Source organism: Protopterus annectens, chromosome 12.part0 (genome assembly GCF_019279795.1).
Source record: "Protopterus annectens isolate FY-2018-M chromosome 12.part0, PAN1.0, whole genome shotgun sequence".
In the NCBI taxonomy this organism is placed as follows: Eukaryota; Metazoa; Chordata; order Ceratodontiformes; family Protopteridae; genus Protopterus; species Protopterus annectens.
Genome location: NC_056746.1, coordinates 593,380,754 through 593,399,783, shown reverse-complemented (window position 1 = coordinate 593,399,783; position 19,030 = coordinate 593,380,754). Strand labels below are relative to the sequence as shown.

The 19,030-nt window shown below is 40.8% G+C and overlaps 1 protein-coding gene across 1 annotated transcript in view; it reads right to left on the bottom strand.

Annotated features, from left to right (window-relative positions):
• LOC122816734 (mesothelin-like) overlaps window positions 1-19,030 on the bottom strand; it is a 464,103-nt gene that overhangs the window by 292,063 nt on the left and 153,010 nt on the right. The window contains exon 8 of the mRNA XM_044089728.1: window positions 3,588-3,673. Coding sequence (XP_043945663.1) covers window positions 3,588-3,673 — 86 coding nt within the window. The remainder of the gene's footprint in view (window positions 1-3,587; window positions 3,674-19,030) is intronic.

Here is a 19,030-nt window from a genome sequence, read left to right as displayed (position 1 = left end):
TCCTACAGAAAGGTCTCACTGAAACGGACAACTGGTGCCGGAATCATGGCCTCAAACTTAACGCCAAACAATGTATAGTCATCCCCTTTGGGAAAAACAAAGTACCCACAAATTATCACATAGACAATAACCCACTGAGTACGGAAGAAGTAATCAGAGACCTGGGGACTCAAGTTGATAGTGACCTCTCCTTTGACAACCATGTTGCCAAAGTGGTCAGAAAGACTTTCTACCTTGCCCATCTCATCATGAAGGGATTCTCATCCAGATCAAAGGAGGTCATTGCACCTCTATATTCCTCCCTTATCAGGCCCATGATTGAATATAATGCTCCATTTGGGATGTACCTCACCAGGCACATACAACAACTGGAAAGACTCCAGAAGTACCTCACCAAGAGGATCATGGGACTCAAACATATGCCTTATCCATCTAGATTAAAGAAACTCCAGCTCTATTCAGTAGCATACCGCCTGCTCAGAGGTGTTTTGTGCCTAACATATAAGGCCATGTCCAACCAAGAACTGATGGACATGCTTCATCTCAAAAAATCCAAATCCACCAGAACCACGCGAGCTAAGGATTTCAACCTCTGCACAAATATAAATAAGACATGCTGGAGGGATAGATTCATAACACAGAGGTTACCCGTACTCTGGAACAAAATCCCAGTTCATGTGAGACAGAGCCATTCATTGGCACTGTTCAAGAAAAATCTCGATGCATGGATGGGAGATCATAAGTTTACCCTGGGAGTCACCTCAGTGTCACTACTAGACAGAGGTATAGTATACTAAATAATGGGGTCCCACATGTGTCACTACTAGAGAGGCGCAGCTATATAATACGGGGTGGCAAAAGCCACATCACTATTGGCTAGGCTTATAAATGCCCCAGGGCAGATAGCCTAGTACACTACTATGAAACTATGAAAGAACATTCTCAAACCTGGGGTCATAGGGGGTTCCTAGGTTGAGTAGAATAATGTACTAGTGTATAACCCTAAAAGATCTATTAGATTTTGCAATCACTTCAGAAAACGAAGAACCCTTTGATTCCATGTGCCAACCTGGACTGTCAGCAAGCTCGGCCTTGAATAAGATGGATGTGGTGGAGGGTTCATATTATGTTTTATCAAAAGATAACGTAACTGAATGGCCGAAACATCGAAACGGCTGCATTTATTCCAACTCCGAGATCACACTACAGTGAGGAAAGGGCAAATATCCCAATCTTCACTGCACTGCGATCCCACAATTCCAACTTTGAAATGTGGCCGTTTCAATGTTTTGGAAGTTTGATTACGTTATCTTTTGATAACATAATATGAACCCTGTGGTGGAAGCCTATTATTCGAGCTACATAACAGACAGGGAAATAGTTAAGCCTCTGACTGAAAAGCTAGAAGCAATATGAATCCACAACAAAAAGATAGGCTAATCTGATTAGAAAAGTCCCAAAAACTCTTCAGGTATGATAATGACAAAGAAATTCAAGTCTACTTGTTTACACTCAGGTAAGTACATATAGTCTCAATACCTTTTTCATAAGGATGTGATATATAAAAAGAAACAATCTCTAATGTAAGAAAAAATAATATCAGAAATATCAGTCCATTAATCTGATTAAAAAAAGTCCCAAGAACTCTTCAGGTATGATTTGGTAATATACACTATCTGACTGTGATATTCATTCACAAAAATAGCCAATAGCTCAGTTTTTGAATATCTTGCATCAATGGCATGACATGAAAGGTTCTGTACTAACTGATGTGGTTTGACTATTTCCAAAATATCCCAATACATAGCATGGCAAATGTTAAAAACTCACATGTCTCTGTGTTAATACAGTCTTGTGGAAAATCCGGTAGTTGTAAATCAATGCATACAAAGGCCAAAAGAACATCTCTTAATGTTACCTTGTGGTAATAAATAAACACTGATATGTTTCAGCATGGCTGTCTCTTTGTCACCAACATCCAAAGTTTCAAGACCCGCCCCCACCTGTCAGTTTTCATAAACCAACAATTTGACATATCCCTCACTTTTGTTACAGTCTCACATTCATTTAGGGACAAATTAAGTTGTAACACTAACAGAAAACTCTAAAAGCCTTTTTGATTCAAAATAACATTTTCACAAGTTGGTAAGGTAAAGATAAGAGTATACCTTCATTTAAACAATTTATTCTTCTCCACCAAACCTTTACATTCATGTAGAATAAATTTCAGTTTATACTTTTGTACATATAATTTCAAATTAAGAATTGTTAATGTCAGTTTTGCATGAGTGCAACATTCATGCTCCACTAAAACACAAGTATTTGGGCTGGTAAAAATTATTTCTTAATAAGACTGCAGATCTGAGGATTCTTGTATGCCTTGCCATATATATAAGTATGCCTTGCCATATATATATATATATATATATATATATATATATATATATATATATATATATATATATATATATGGCCTTTCTCATTATTGTTCTGTTCCACTCTCCCTGATGAGAGAGAGACTACTTGGTTAAGAAAACACAGTTCTGTTATGACTCACCATATTGAAGAAGTGGACCTTGAATGTGCCCTCTTGAATTCCCACTAGTCTGTCACTCATACCTTTGCCTTGTCGAAATTCAGCCAAGCTATTTATTTCAACAATGATCTTATTGCAGGTTGTAATTTCTGCAGAAGAACTAGGTAGTGCAGGTTACTCACTGTATTTTAAGGGGTATGCCTTACCTGATTCATAATCTTTTATGCCTCACGTTATTTATTTATTTATTTGTTTCTTTTTGTTGTTTTTTTTTTAATCATAATTTGCTGCTTTGAAATAATTAATCCTAATAAAGAACATCGGTTGAGACAACCTTGCCTTTGATGTCTGACAGTAAGTTTTCATTTTGCCTCACCACCAAAACTGACATTAGAAGAAGTAAAGCAAAACATGAAAGGCACTTTGCTTCATTACACCACTCCTTTCCTGCTGCAATACATCATTTCAAAATATAAAACAATTCAATTTACAGATCTGAATCTATGTAACTTCTTCTCAAGTGTATTTAATGATTTCAATAAATGCTCAATCTCCAGGAAGTATGGATTATTCAAATATTATCTAACTGAGTTCCAGCGTTTAAAATAAGGAAGTTCCAATATCTGAATCCACATTATTTGATCTTCTATCAGTTGTATTAGACATGTTTTAAGCTGCATACTAATTTGTGCATATCTCTCCTGTAGTTTCTGCACCAGAACAGGATCGGTGTAAGTTCTCTTTTCATTAGTGAAAGAACAACAAATGAATACAGGGAGTCTGATGTGTTGTACCTATTTCACAAAGCAAACAAATATCAAAAAGTCCATAAAAAAAAAAAAAAAAAAAAAAAAGAAGAAGAAAAACTCATACTCCAAAGGATTCTCAAAACAGCTCAACAGGAAATTGTTTCGTATTGAGCCATTTTGAAAGCCCTTTGGAACTTGTTAAAAGCATGATTTTTATTCCTGAAAATTACAGCAAAAAGTATCCAGTTAAGCATATGACACTACACACAAACCGGATTGTAATTAATACTTTAAATACTTACTTAATGAATAGCAGGGCATTAACTGGGTATGTATTCAGATCTGCTGGCAGTCCACTTGAAAATATGTTTTTACCCATACATCCCAGCTGCAAACAAAAAGAAAGATATATAATATATTGGTAGATTTTACTTTATAGTTGCTCAGTACAAAGAACCAAAAGCAAATGTTCAACATTAAAAAAATAGTTGCTCAAGAAAAAGAATCAAAAGAATTATTTCATCATTAAATCCATTATAGTGACATTAGTATTAAGACATACTTTATTTAGATTAATTTATTTATTTTCGGATTATCATCTTAATAAAATGCAGTGTCTTAAGAGAGCAGGAGTCTATCCTAGCATCCACAGGGCACAAGGCATAGAAGCTAGCATGCATAAAGCACAACCCATCAAGATTTACACACGTGCATGCGCGCGCGCACACACACACACACACACACACACACACACACACACACACACACACACACACACACACACCAATGCCATCAATACTGGTTTGTCACTTCGTCAGACACTTAAGTTATGTTCAGTTCCACTAAAATATAAAAACAAACTAGTGACATAAAACTGCAGTTGTAAAATGTCATAAAGGGACAGCTTTCTTATGCAGTTATTAATACTGTCCCACAGTGATTGATTCTCCACCTTGGTTCTCCGTTTAGGTATATTTTATGAGGAGGTTTTGTGTTCTTCATGTATCCTTCTGGGTTTCCGGTGGGGTTTCTTGTTTCCTCCCTTGTCCAAGTACATGACATTAGGTAACTGACAAGCCTCCTCAACTGCATACATAGGTGTGTCTTCTGTGAGTGTGTGTGTGTGTGTGTGTGTGTGTGTGTGTGTGTGTGTGTGTGTGTGTGTGTGTGTGTGTGTGTGTGTGTGTGTGTGTGTGTGTTGTGATACTCTAAGAGACTGGAGTTCCATCAGCTTGCTGTTGATGATTACCTGGATTGTATCCAGCTCTCCTGAGACCCAGAATTGGACAAAGAAAGAAATGTCCAGTACTGACACAGCAACAAAGCATAAGGGGAGTATTCACTCCTGAGTGTGTTTTCCTTCAGATGAGATATAGCTCAGGTGGATGCAAAATATCCCAATGCACCTATTGATAACAATAGGGGAAGATCCCTTATGCATTGGCCAAATTTCTACCCTAGTATTATAAAATACCACCTCACATCTCCCAGAAAAAAGCCCACTAGCCTAGTGGGACAAATCTAGTGAACAAAGGATAAATAAATACATACATATGTAGTTAAATTTATGTGTTTATTTATTTGACATTTGTTTACCAGGATAGTCCAACTGGGCACAGGCCCATTTTCAACGGAGCTCAGGGAGAAAAGCATCAATAGGTACAAGTAACAAAAACACAGGTTGTAATCTTTTTCAGTAGTAACATAAATAAAAAAAGAGAGAATTTATACATAAAACATATAACAAGTTATACATAAACTGGATGTCAGCCAGGAGTTAAACACAAGATAATGAAAGTCATCCAGGAGTTAGACAAAAGCAGAGCCAAGAATTAAATAGATGGAACTTTAGAAGTATGTTGAACTCTGAGAGATTGTCAGTGGTTAGGATGTGCTGGGAGTTAAGTTCCAAGTCATGGAGGTTCAATTAGAGTGGAGAGCATCTCCAAAGTGATTGTTAGCTTTTGTGACTTGTAATATAAGTTTGTTAGACTATCTCAAGTGCTTTTTGTTACACTGAGGCTGAAGTAGGAGTGCTGGACACTTGTCAGGCTGGTATATTATGCCATGGGCCATTGTAAATTAGGCGAAAGTTAGGTAATGAAGTAACTTAAGCCAATGTAGTTGGTGTAAGGCAGTACAGTGATGGGGCCTATATGGTGAGTTGCCGGCAAATCTGACAATCTTATTGTAACAACCGTCTAGTTTTATTAACTCGGTTTTCTTCAGACTGGTGAAGATAGGAGAGGCATAAAGAAGAGTAGAGAGTAGATGAGTCCTGGCAATAGATTGTCTTGCGGGATCAGTGAGGTAAGGTTTAATTCTGTAAAGTGAACCTAGTTTAGTATGAACTTTTTTATGGTAAGAGACAAGTGTTTGTCAAATCTCATATTATTATCAGTTGTAACCTAGAGTAACATGTGACAAAGGTTCAATCATGGAATTATTAGAAGTATATATCTGAAAAGAGAAATGCAAATCTGAAGTTTTATTACATGAAATAATCATAAGTTTGGTTTTGTTGGGATTCAAAATTAACTGATAGCCAGAGAACCAAGAGTCTACTGTTGTGAAGGAAAGTTGGGTTATTTCTAGGAGTTTAGAGAGTGAGGGGGCAGAAGAAATGAGTGTGGAATCATCTGCATACTGTAACATTGTAGCTAGGTAAGTGGCAGTGTGGAGCCTGTTGATGAAAATAATAAATAGGAGTAGACCCAAGATAGAACTCTGAGGAACATCTAGTGGAACAGGTAACAGAGAGGATAAATCACGTTGCCATTTTACAGCTTGTTGTCTGCCAGACAGGTACCTATGGAACCGTGTGAGGGATGTAGAGCTTAAATTAAAGAACAAAAGTTCATTATGAAGTTTTTGGTGGGAGACAGTATCAAATGCTTTGGATATGCCTAGGAATATGGAGGAGACTAGATAACCATCAATCTGATGTTGTTAATCTTCTTTCCATTCATCACTAATGGCTTTGGAACCAAGTTGGCCTTTTTACCAAGCTTGTACCACCCAAAAACACTCTAGCTAAGCTTCTGTCCAGAATGCCCTTTTCACTGTTACCTCAGATCTCATTTGCCGAGTAGCCGTAAAGCCGCGTTTCAGCCGAGCTCTTAGCTAAGTAGAACCTTATTTGATATTTTGTATGGAAAACTTTTGATATCTTCCTTTTTTATTGAGCAGTTAGTATTTCTAGTGTGTTTTCTTCTGTCAGAACCTGATTTTTCTTCTCTGCTCTACCCATTGTTACTGTTGGCAAACTTTCAAGTACCATTGCTGGTACGGCCTTGCCTCCCTTACCCTTGTGGTATTCCTTCAATACCATAGCTGGTATTTTCCTTTCTTTCCTAGCCTGTTAGTGTCTGTTTCAGTAATGTGTTTCTGTTTTACTTATACATATCACTATAGTGATACAACTGTGTGGCTTTTTTGAACTGTGTTTGACTTATTAGTTCTGAATGGTTATACTGTTTGCCTGTTGTGTCTCTCTATCAAGATGTCAGATAAGAAAGGTACTTCAGGTTTTAAGCATTTTCCTTTATATAATGGCAAGTTACCTAATAGTGATTATCATGATGAATGTGTATACTATTTGGGGGTGACCCATCTTTCGGTGCAACCTCCTTGTGACATGTCAGTTTCAGTCAACGAACTCTTAATGAGCGCATAAATAAACTGATACTGAAAGGGTTACTTAAGTCTCCTTTTTCAGAGGCCATTTCTGTGAGGAGGTTTCAACCCCTCCTACAAAAGACTAAAAGAGGTCCCACTTGGTTCCCTCCTCACCATAAGCTTGTGAAATCAAAGGTCCCAAAGTTGTCCTCAGAACATAAATCTGCCTCTACACCTTCATCCTTGTCACCTCCAAGCATCTCAAAGCCTACGATACCGGCGCCAGCTTTGGCATCGGTCCTGCCTCTTGCACCAGTAACAGACCTCACTATGCCTACTACAACTTCGGCACCTGTGGCCACTATGGCTCAGGGCACACCTTCAATACCTTTGTCAGTTACAATTTTGGAAACGACCATTTCAGCTCTGAGTGCCACTTTGGCTTCGAGCATTTTTCTGACCAAGTTGGATTTGACCCCATAACTCCCAGTCTCAAAACTTGAGACTTCAGTGCCAGCAGACCTTGCAACATGAACCTGATACTCCCCTTCCATAGATCCATTTCTGGGCCAGATGTATAGCCCATTCATTGACCGAACTGACTCTCCATCCGGAGTATCCACTAGATCCACCAGCAGCCTGTTAGAACACAATGTGATTCATCTTGTGGACCAGCTGTTGGCAGCCAGGGGGATACCCACACTTTCTAAGACCCATCCACCTGCAGGACTTTGATTGGTTTCTCCATGGAATCCTTACACTCCACCTTCGACCATTTTGGTTCTGAAGCCTTCTGCTCCAACGTCCTTCTCAGAACCCATCACCTCGGCGTCTATAGTGGACCTCACTCAGGCTCTGGGTTTGCCCCTTTGGTCTTCGGTTCCTGCGGAACTGGTCCTTCCTCAATCTGGGGGTTGGGGGGGTGGGTGTCTTGACGTAGGGCACGGAGCCATGTTTGTTCTCGGTTCCGTACTCGGTGCCGATAGCCACATCTGCACCGATCATGCTTGAAGTTCCATCCGTGGAGGTGAGTTCATCTGAGCAGGGTGTAACCCCTGTTCTGAAGTTGTCCTTCTCGGTTCCAGGCTCCCATCCCTCTTTGAGCAGATCTGCTTTCCACACGATGGAGAGGGCTCTCACTTCTGGAAGCACTCCTTTGATGTCGGAACCCTAGTTTTCACCCCCTGAGCTACAGCTGCCACAGACCACCCCCTGGCACCAGGCAGAGAAGCCACAGGACACCCCTGTTCAAGGTACCTGCTCTTCCAAGTCCTCCTCAGAGACCTGTACTGAGGAGCCCCCCTCGAAAGAGGATGTGCAAGAGAAAGCACATGGATTCACCCGAGGAGTCCTTAACGGAAGACACAGATTACGAAGATGGTGAAGGGTCCCCCACGGTCACCTCCTGATGATGAATACTTCAGAGACATCCTGGAAATGCTAAAACAGAGAGGTAACTGGAAGCCCTCCAACCCTTCATCTGAGGAGTCCGTGTTCTTGCAGGCTTTCCACACCCGGCCTTCTACCTCTTGAGTGACCCTGCCTGTTGACAAGCTCATCCAGCTCATCATGCAGAGAGCTGGGAAGAACCCTGATTCCACTGAGGCAATCTCGTGGAGACCTGACAAAATGCTTTCCCCTCCTGAGGAAAACCCGCATTGGTCCACTGGGTTACCAGTCGATGCTATGGTGGTGGCAGCAGCCACGAAAAAGGACTTGGCTGAGGAAAGTCTCGCTGCCCACCTACCCAACAGGGAGTCCCAGGCAGTGGACTAACTTGGGAAGTGAGTTTTTGCATCAGAGACCTTTGGTATACGGCCACTGAACTATTTGGCACATTTTACAAGGATCCAGAGGGACTTGATCTCAGACAGCTGTCTGAAGAGATCAGGGACAAAGTGACCTCGCAGCTCGCAACCCTGGAATCGATATCCAACTCTTCCATGAGGTTGCTCTCACATGTGACCAAAGGGGCAGCTAGTGCAGCGAGTTTGGGCATTTTCATGAGGCGTCATGCCTGGATGTGCATTTGTTACATCATGGACCCCTTGAAGTCTTCCTTTTTGAATGCTCCCATTGAAGCATCGTCCGTTTTTGGCTCCAAAGTGAAGGACTCGCTAGCTAACTGCGAGCAAGATGGAAAGACCCTGTCTGCCGTAGGCCTACAATTTCCCAGTCCTCAATGTACCTTCTCCAGGAATCAGAGGAGTGGGAAAATGTGGCACAAAATATCTCAGGGTCCTTTCCATGCAGCACGTGGTGATGATACCCCCAGGGGCAGAGGGGGTAACAATTCCGGAAGATACCCTTACAGAGGCAGAGGGGGTCCTCATAACTAAGGCTCCAGGCACTCCTTCTCTGGACAGCCTTATCAGCACTCCTAAGGAGTAGCTTAATTGTTTACCTCTGGAAGCAGTTGGGGGATGTTTTTCTCTGCACCAAGCTGCCTGGTAATCTATTACCACCAATCGTTGGGTGCAGAGTATAATCACAAGAGATTACACCATTCCCCTTTCTTGTCAACCAAATCTTCCAAAAAAGCTTCCCAACATTCCACCCAGTCAAAGGGTAAAAGAAGGTTCAGAGAAAATAAAGCTGTCTCAAAAAAGAGTCATCCAACCAGTCCCACCAGACCAACATAGATCCAGATTCTACTCAAGATTCTTTTAGTGCCAAAAAAGACAGAGGACTGGAGACCCATTTTGGATCTCAGCAGCTTAAACAAGTCTGTCACCCAAACCAAATTCCAGATGGTCATGGTTCAGTCCATTCTCCTTTTTTAAGGAAGGTGATTGGATGTGCTTGATAGATCTCCAAGATGTGTATTTCCACATTATAATGGACAAATGCTTCAGGAGTCTGCTTCACTTTCAGCTAGGGGCCATTCATTATCAATTTTGTGCCCTGCCATTCAGTCTCTCTACAGCCCCCAGAGTGCTCATGAAGTGCATGGCAGTGATCATAGCTCACTTGAGACTGCAAGGATTCCAGTTGCTTCCATGTTTAGACAACTGGCTCCTCACCACCCCCACCAAGTGTCTTCTGGTAACAGCACTACATTATACACTCTCTCTGGAAAAATTTTTGGGAATAACAATACATTGGGAGAAATCAAACCTTACTCCTGCACAACAAATAGAATTCATTGGAGCAATGTTCAATACGCTGTCCTGTCTAGTGTCACTCCCAAATCACAGACTCCAGTGATTGAGGCTCCAGCTCCGAGTGATACTCTGTCAAACAAAAGTTTCAGCAAGAGAAGTTCTTCAGACCCTAGGATCTATGGCAGTGTCAATTCCAGTAGTGCCCCTAGCAAAGCTACACATGCGGATCCTACAATGGCGCCTTCTTTGTCAATGGCTCCCAAACTATCACCCCCTCAGTTACCAGTTTAAAATAACCAACTCCTGCAAACAGGACCCCCTTTGGTGGATGAGGCCAGACACAGAACTTTGGAGTCACCCATTTCAATCCCCTCAGCCCAGGGGCATTGTGACCATGGATGCTTCCTTGATCGGGTGGGGGGGGGGGCAATTTCCAGGGAAAGATAGTCCAAGGCACATGGTCCACCTCAGAGGCCCACCTGCATATCAACATTCTGGAACTGAGAGCAATGCTGTTAGCTTTGCAGGCTTTTCATTCAGTTCTTCCTTCTGGGACAATTGCAATTCAGTCAGACAACATGTCAGTGGTCTGGTATATCAACAAGCAAGGAGGAACCAAGTCCTACCCCCTGTGTCAAGAGGCTATGAGAATTTGGCAGTGGGCAAGGAGCTCCAACATAATCTTTTTGCCTCCCCATCGAACAACAAGTGCAGCAGCTATTTCACCCTTTTTCCCCCAGAGGGGGAGTCCCTGAGGGATGCTCTAATTTACGATTGGCCCACAGGATTCCTTTATGCTTATCCTCCCATTCTCCTGATTTCACAATTTCTAAAAAATGCTTTTCAGTTGAGATGCAAGGTGATCCTCATAGCTCCATTCTGGCTTCGACAAGTTTGGTTCCCCTTCATTCGGCCTCACCTAGTATACCTGCCATGGATTCAGGACCCTCTTCCATATCTGATTACTAACCCCCAAGAGTTGAACCACCCGAATCTGTCCAGTCTCAAGCTGACAGCTTGGTTTCTCCATTTCCGTTTGTTGCAAAGCAAACTAATCTCTCTTCACTGTTCAAGACATCATTCTGGCCTGTTATAAACCATCCACCAGAAGACTATATCAAGATAAATGGAAAAAGTTCTCCATCTGGTCTAAGGATAACATGCTGGACCCATATTCGGCTCCAGTGACTGCGGTGCTGCAATACTTGGCTAAGTTTTTTGATAATGGAGCCTCTGCCTCTACTGTACGAGTACATCTGGTGGCAATTTCTAATTTCAACAATGGTATAGATGGCACCCCTCTCATCTCTTTACGTCTACGCAAAGCCTTTCTCAAGGGGACCTCTCATATCAGGCCTCCTGTCAGACAGCCTGTAGAACCATGGAACCTCACTTTAGTCCTTCAGTCTTTGACTCAAAAACCCTTTGAACCCATAGCAAAGTGTGACCTAAAGTTCTTGTCCTGGAAATCCTTGTTCTTAGTAGCCATCATGGCAGGTAGATGGGTCTCGGACCTGCAGGCATTGTGTATCAAGAGGCCCTATCTGATCTTCCATAAAGAGAGAGTATCACTATTTGTTTCTGAATTTTCCATTAACCTGACCATTGACCTACCAGTGTTCTTTTCAAAGTTTTCCAATAAAGGAGAGTACTGCCTTCACTCCTTGGATGTACATAGGCAAGTGAGATTTTACCTAGACAGGATCAAACCTATCCGTAAGTCTGAACAGCTTTTCGTCTCCTATTCTTTGGGCCCAGAATGGAAATGCTGTATCCAAGGTTACATTATCAAAATGGCTAAGGGATGGCATACATTTCATCTATTCCCTCATAAAAGAACCTATGCCAAAAGTTAAAGCTCACTCCACTAGATCTATGGCAACATCTGTAGCTTTCCATTCCAGGGCTTCCATGGATGACATTTGTGCAGCAGCCACTTGGGCTAAGCCTCATACCTTTATCAGTCATTACAAATTGGACTTGATCTCCAGAGGGAGAACTGCCTTCGGCTCAGTGGTACTCAGGAATGTTCTTCCATAAGGGCTGCCCATGGACTTCAAGGTAGCTTGGGATTCTGTCCCATCAGTGATGAATGGAAAGAAGATTAACATCATCAGATAAAGAAGTTATGTCTTACCATAACGTTTCATCTGTGTTGTTCATATTCTTTCATTCATCACTTCTCACCCTCCTTCCCCCACCAAAGGCTCCTGGGGGATGCTTTGGGTCCAAGTGGTGTCCTAGGGTATTTGCACAGAAGTGGCCTCAGCTTTACTTCTCTATCTCTAGCACACTCGAACTGAGGTCACAAGGAGAAGGGCATTCTGGGTAGAAGCTTAGCTCAAGAGTTTTGGTCTGGAGCGAGCTTAGTAAAAAGGCAGACTCAATTCCGAGGGCTTGTAACCAAACCCATCAGTGATGAATGAAAGAAGATGAACAACATAGATGGAACATTATGGTAAGACATTACTTCTTTTTTCTATATTGGTTGATTGTGTTTGTGAAGGTTAGGAGAGCTGTAGTGGTACTGTGGTGGGGTTGTAGCCTTGTTGGGAATTAGTTAGAAGGTTATTTGATAGCAAATAGTTCAGGAATTGGGAATGGATGCGTTTTTTTAAGTTTTTTGATAGTGAAGATAAGATTGCAGTTGACCTAAAATTAGAAAGTTCTGTACATGTCCCTCCTTTATGAAGTGGTGTGATGCAGGCTATTTTCCAGATTTTGGGAACATACTGTTCAATTATAGAGTGATTGATCAAAGTTGAGAATGGATAGGAGATAGTGCTGGCAGCTACTTTGAGGTATTCTGAAGGTAAATTATCAGCAGCAAGAGAAGTAGTAAGTTTGTGGAGTAATTTCTTTATGGTACTGGTTTGTACAGGATTGAAGGAGAGAGCACTGGATGGGTCTTTTGTAATTTTAGGAATGGTAAGAGGCAGTGGCGGCTGGTGACTTCAAATCAAAGGGGAGCTGCAGGGGACAGCTGAATGGGATGGGTCAATGGGAAGGGGTGTGGCCATCTAGAAAGGGGAGGGGCTATGCTCAAAACCACAAAAACTGTAACTTTAATTAAATACGCTATCCTGTGTTGCAAACTGTCATTATGCGAGTCCAATCAAGACAAAATGAAGTGTAGAAGAAAAAAAATATTTTAATGCATTGGCTGCATGACAGCTTACTTAATATCTAGATGGAAACAAAAATGTTGTGAGGCATGAAAAAATAAATTACTCTTTAAATACATTACTGGAATGCCAGTCAAAATCAAGTATAAGAAAAACAAGCAGCACTCTACTCAAACCACTTCTTGCACTGCAGTTCTAATTATAATTTATATTCAGCTTTATTAAAGTACCAAGTAACATGCTGAAAGTAGAAATCTCTGATGCCCCCACTTGTAAAAATGTTCCTTATCCAAAAAAAGACCTGCTGCCTGTCAACTATCTACTTGTTTCATGGGAAAAACATGATCAAAGTAAAAAATGAAAAGCAAACAAGAAATAAGCTCAAGATACATTGCTTAAAAAGATTACTGTACAGGTTATGGACCACACGATTGGCATTCTGTTTAGTTTACAGGTAAAGCTTGCAGAGATGACTGGAAGTCTCCAAGTGTAATTAGCTTCTTAAAATAATGTAATCCTGTCCTTTATTACAAATACTGTCATATGCATTTCAATACCCAAGGCTTATACATTATCTAGTTAAGTATTCTCTACATGGCAACAACAGAAAGGCTTTCAATGTTGGCAATTCTTTAACAGTATGCATATTAAAAGAAGCTTACTTGCATCTTACAATCTCAGCCAAGCTTACCTGATGGTCATTAAAGTATTGTACTTAAACACAGAGCAACAGGCACTTTGAGTAATAAGCATAAATCAACAGTACAAAAAATATGACAGAAACCAGACCATTCTGCAAAAATCAAGGACAGATGAAAAGCCACTCTAGTACGTGTGTCTACCTTGGATGGGGGGGATACTCACACATTTACACTGCATAACTACTCCTTGCTTTGCTTCGACACATCCAGAGTCACTACATGGGGGAGTGGGGTGCAACAAGTATGTCACAATTTGAAATGTCTCTGGCTGACTGTGATGACCCTGACACATTTGTCATACCTCTCAACCTCAGAGCAAGAAATCTGGACAAAGCCATACAAAGAAGTGGGACAAAGGCCCAAAAATAAGGACAATTTTTAAAATATTGCTCTTATAAACTTAGAAAGATAATAGAATAGGTCTTGCATTAGTATGAATTTTCTGAATGGTATGAAATCTGAAACTCAAATGTCTGTCATTATTTTCTAACTTCAGTCTTTAATGATATGGCACTCATTTGCCAAAAAAACACAATTTTATGAAAAATGGACCAAAAATGTGATGTAAAAATATAAAATAGCCACACAATACAGCTGGGAACCTGTCAAAGAAGGGACACTTTAATATGAGTACTGCTAACTTGAGCAGCTGACAAAATAAAAGAATCTACATGCATTTCTGAAATAAAAGTAATCTATAACTCTGATTATTACAGAGTTATTTCTTAATTGCAAACCCTCCATTTTTTCTTCCAAAATTGCTATTTTGCAGAGGGATTATAAGGGGAAGAGCAACATTTTGAGCCAAAATCAGGGACAGTTGAGAGGTTTGGCTATGCATAATTCTATAAAGCAATTTATCTGCATGTACCTCTCAACCTGTTAATGCAATAAATCTGGACAAGGCCAAATATATTGGGGGAACATATAAACAGTACTAAAAATTGTTGCTCTTGTATAAACTGAGACAGTTGATAGAACAACAGGTCTTATTTTAGCATGCATTTTTCTGAAGGTTATGAAGTGTGAAAATCAGTGTGTCATTATTTAGTGACTTAATTCCTAAATGATTTGCCAGAAAACCACTAATCTTATGAGGAACAAACCAAAAATAAGAAGCAAAAATCTATTCATTCTTTGAAAATCTGGACAGTTGGGAGGTGTAGTTCAGCTGGGGCTAAGTTTTCCACCCTTCCCCCTCACAAAACCATGGTCGAATGGTGCCTCCCCCTGCAGCCATTCCAATGATCCATTACTTGGCTATTTCACTCCATTTACCATAAACACTAATGTGCATACTGATTTACTTCTATGATGATTTGGACTTCATTTGAAAGTTTTATTTTGCATTTTACAGCACAAACACTAAGACATCTGCTAAACAAACTTAGCATTAAAACTTCTCTGCCCTTGAAACTTACATTCATTGAAACAGCATTGAAACCCACATTCAAAGAAAATACATTTTACCAGTGGCAGATAAAGATTAATTCTGGTCTGTTTTCAAATCATAGGCCCCTTGCATATGAAACATACATGTGTTCTTTGATACACCTTCCTATTGTTTTGAACATTTTTCAGTAAACAATGAAACAAAACGCATGCACCAATAATGACAAAACTGCCCAATTCAGAACATTTCCATCATAAAAGTCTACTCAGACTTCTAGAGTCCACCATTATCAGTAAATATGCACAATTCTACAGTCCACCATTATCAGTAAATATGCACAATCTCTGAAGTAAAAAAGTCATCTAAATAATTCCACATTAAATAAATCTGTAACTAATAAAGAGGTTGCTGCTAGCAAACACCTTTATATTTCATAGTTTCATCAAAAAATTAAAGTGTCTGATGCCCGAAGAATAAATTGCCTATATTACATTAAAAATAAGCTAGTCATATTGCAATAGGAAATGGATGGCAGACTGATAACAGGCTCATAGTTAGCATCATAACTTTTTCAGTATGGCAGCATTCACCCCTTAAGGGAGTAGAACCAACAACCTTCTACAACAAAAGCAAGTACACAACCTGTTGTGCTATTAACAATGCAAGCTGACTTAGCATAAGCAGCACTAAACTTCCCTTCCCCTGCAGCTCTCAGCTCCTTGTAAAATCTACTCAATACTCAACTGCATCTCAACTTCGCAGCACAAGAAATCTGAAAAAAGCCAAATTTATTGGGGGGGGGGGTCAAAAGGCCAAAAACCAGGGACACATTGCTTGTATAATATTGGAAAGTTGCTAGAATAAAATGCTGTGTTACCACCATACATTTTACTGCCAAGGCCCCTGTGCAAAACATTCAGAGCAACATACCACTATGCTAAATCAGCTGCTTTGTGAAAGAGAGGAAGACTGAAACTTAAATGGGTATCATTTAATGAATTAATTTCTCACCATAGCTGTCAACCTCTTAGCACAAAACACCTGGACAAACCCAGTAATGAGGGAATACAGCCCTCAGACATATTCAGTGAATTTAGTTCTTGCTATAGTTGTCAACCTTAGCACAAAAAAACCTGGATAACGCCAATAATGGGGTAATACAGTCCCAAAAATAAGGACAAATTTCAAATATTCATCTTATAAACGTACAGAATTGCTAGAATAAAAGGTTGTGTTACTATGTATATTCTGAAGAATATGAAGTCTGAAATTCAAATGCCTGTGAATTTTACTTCTGACGGAACAAAAACAATTTTCAGCAGAGGCCCAGGGAGAAATACTGCAGACACATGTCTATGTAAAATGGCAGGCCACCAGAGCAAATCCACACAAACACAGGGATGAGATGCAGACTTCACACAGAAGGCACCCCAGCCAAGAATCAAACCAGAAAACATATAGCTGTGAGGCAACAATGCTACCACTGCACCATCAAATATGTAAGGAATTAAACATTCAGAAACCTGAAGTCTAAAATTCAAATGCCTGTCAATTTTATTTAACATTTGTTAATCAGGACAATCTGACTTGGAACAAAAAAACAATTTTCAGCAGAGGCCCAGGTATAAATAATGCAAGCATGTATTTGTAAGTAACATAGGAGGACACAAAAGCAAGCCCACATAAACACAGGGAGAAGATGCAGACCCCACACAGAAGGCACCCCAGCAAAGAATCAAACCTGAGAACCTGCAGCTGTGAGGCAACAATGCTACCACTGAACCATCAAATATCAAGCATTGCAACATTTAGAAACCACAGATATTATAAGGAACAGATTAGATCAAATATGAGGCAAAAATCTGCAATTTTTTTATAAATGGTGGTTGGTAGGGAATTCAGGTCCTTAACACCTGCATACAAGGTATAGGGTTCAAGCCTGGGTATCTCTACCCACCACCATTTGTTCTCTCTAGCCACCAGTATATAGTAACTGGGGCATTACGCACACACACCACCTCCTTATGTCAGCATATGTGAAGCTTAGAACATCTTATAGATGCACAAGTATAAATATGTTATTTTCATCATGCAAAATATCTAGGGACCCTATCTTATTAAAGTCGCTAGTGACATGATACCAAAATGTAGCTATAGTAACCACATTTCTGAATACAAATCCCTGACATAAGCATACTGCTTTTCTGGGAGAAACAAATCTCTCTGGGGCTAGCAGTGAACATGTATTATCACACATCTAGCTAAGGCTATTATAATTTTAAAATCCAAATGCCAACTGCTTTACAAGTCCAACGTGCTGTCAAGTACAAAATGTTCATTATGTATGCATTTTTAGGGGATTTACTTTCTTTCAGTGGGCTGGTAAACGCTCCTTCACACACACCACCTCCTACCAGCCCAAACTTTCCTTCACACATACCACCTCCTACCTGCCCAAACGCTCCTTCACACACATCACCTCCTACCAGCCCAAATGCTCCTTCACACACACACAATCAGCGACAACCTCCTACTAGCCCAAATGCTCCTTCATACACACACAATCAGCGACCACCTCCTACCAGCCCAAACGCTCCTTCACACACTCCTACCAGCCAAAGTGAACAACTAGATCAGCGACCATGAGAACACCAGTGATCAGCTCCTTCAGCCCAAATGAGAACACCAGCAAAGTGATCAGCGACCCGGTACTCACCAGCCCCTTCAGCCCAAATGTGACCCGGTACTCATCAGCCCAAACTAGAACACCAGCGAAGCGACCCGGTACTCACCAGCCCAAGTGAGCGATCAGCTCCTTCAGCACACATGAAGCAATCCACACATACCCTTTGCAATCAGCTCCTTCAGCCCAGAAGATGTAAAGCAATCCACACACACCCTTTGCGATCAGCTCCTTCAGCCCAGAAGATCAGCAACCCAGTACTCACCAGTCCAAGTAAGCTCCTTCAACACACACACACCTTTGCTCCTGACTGAAGCCCGCGCACTGTCTCGCAAGTCCTGCGAGAGCAGCTCAGTCTTCTCATTGGCTCTGACTGAGCTGAAGCAGTCCGGAGCTCCTCTGTGTGGTGCGGTCGTCACCGCACAGAATCTTGGTATCTCACAGCAATGATTGCTGGGTATCTGTTTGTCCTTATCCGGACTGCTGGTAAGGCAGTCAGGATCGGGGCTTGTGAATTTTGTGTTTAAGTTTAACAGATTTTTTTTTGTTTTTGTCTAGGTGGGAGGGCTGCAGTCAGATAGGATGAGCCGCCCCTGGTCCGGACTAGTGCGCATGCGTGAAATCCGCGATTTTTAAAAAAAATTTTTTTTTCTATTTATTTCTTTTTATTTCTTTATTTTAAAGTTGAGGGGGCTGCTGTCCGGCAGTCCAATAGCACAGGCCACCCCTGGTAAGAGGTGAATTGTTGTTGGTGTTGGTCAAAGTTAATATGGAGCTAGTGAAATGTATTGGGTAGCAATACTGTCTACATTGTTTGTGGTGGTAGGTGTTGGGGTTATGGATTGACCTGGCTTTAGTCATTGATTTATGGTAGCCCAAATTGTTTTAGGGTTGTTTTTATATTTGTGTTGTATTGCAGTGTAATAGGATTTTTTTTGTCATTTTTAACCTGTTTCTTGGCTTTATTTATTAGTTGCCTGTAATTATCTAGAATGGTTTGATTTTTGTGCGTCCTGTATTGTGCCCAAGCTTTACCTCTGGTTTTAAGTCATAGCCTAGTTCCTTAGTTAACCAGGGCATATAGTTTGTCTTAATTTTGATGGTTCTAGGAAGTGCTTGAC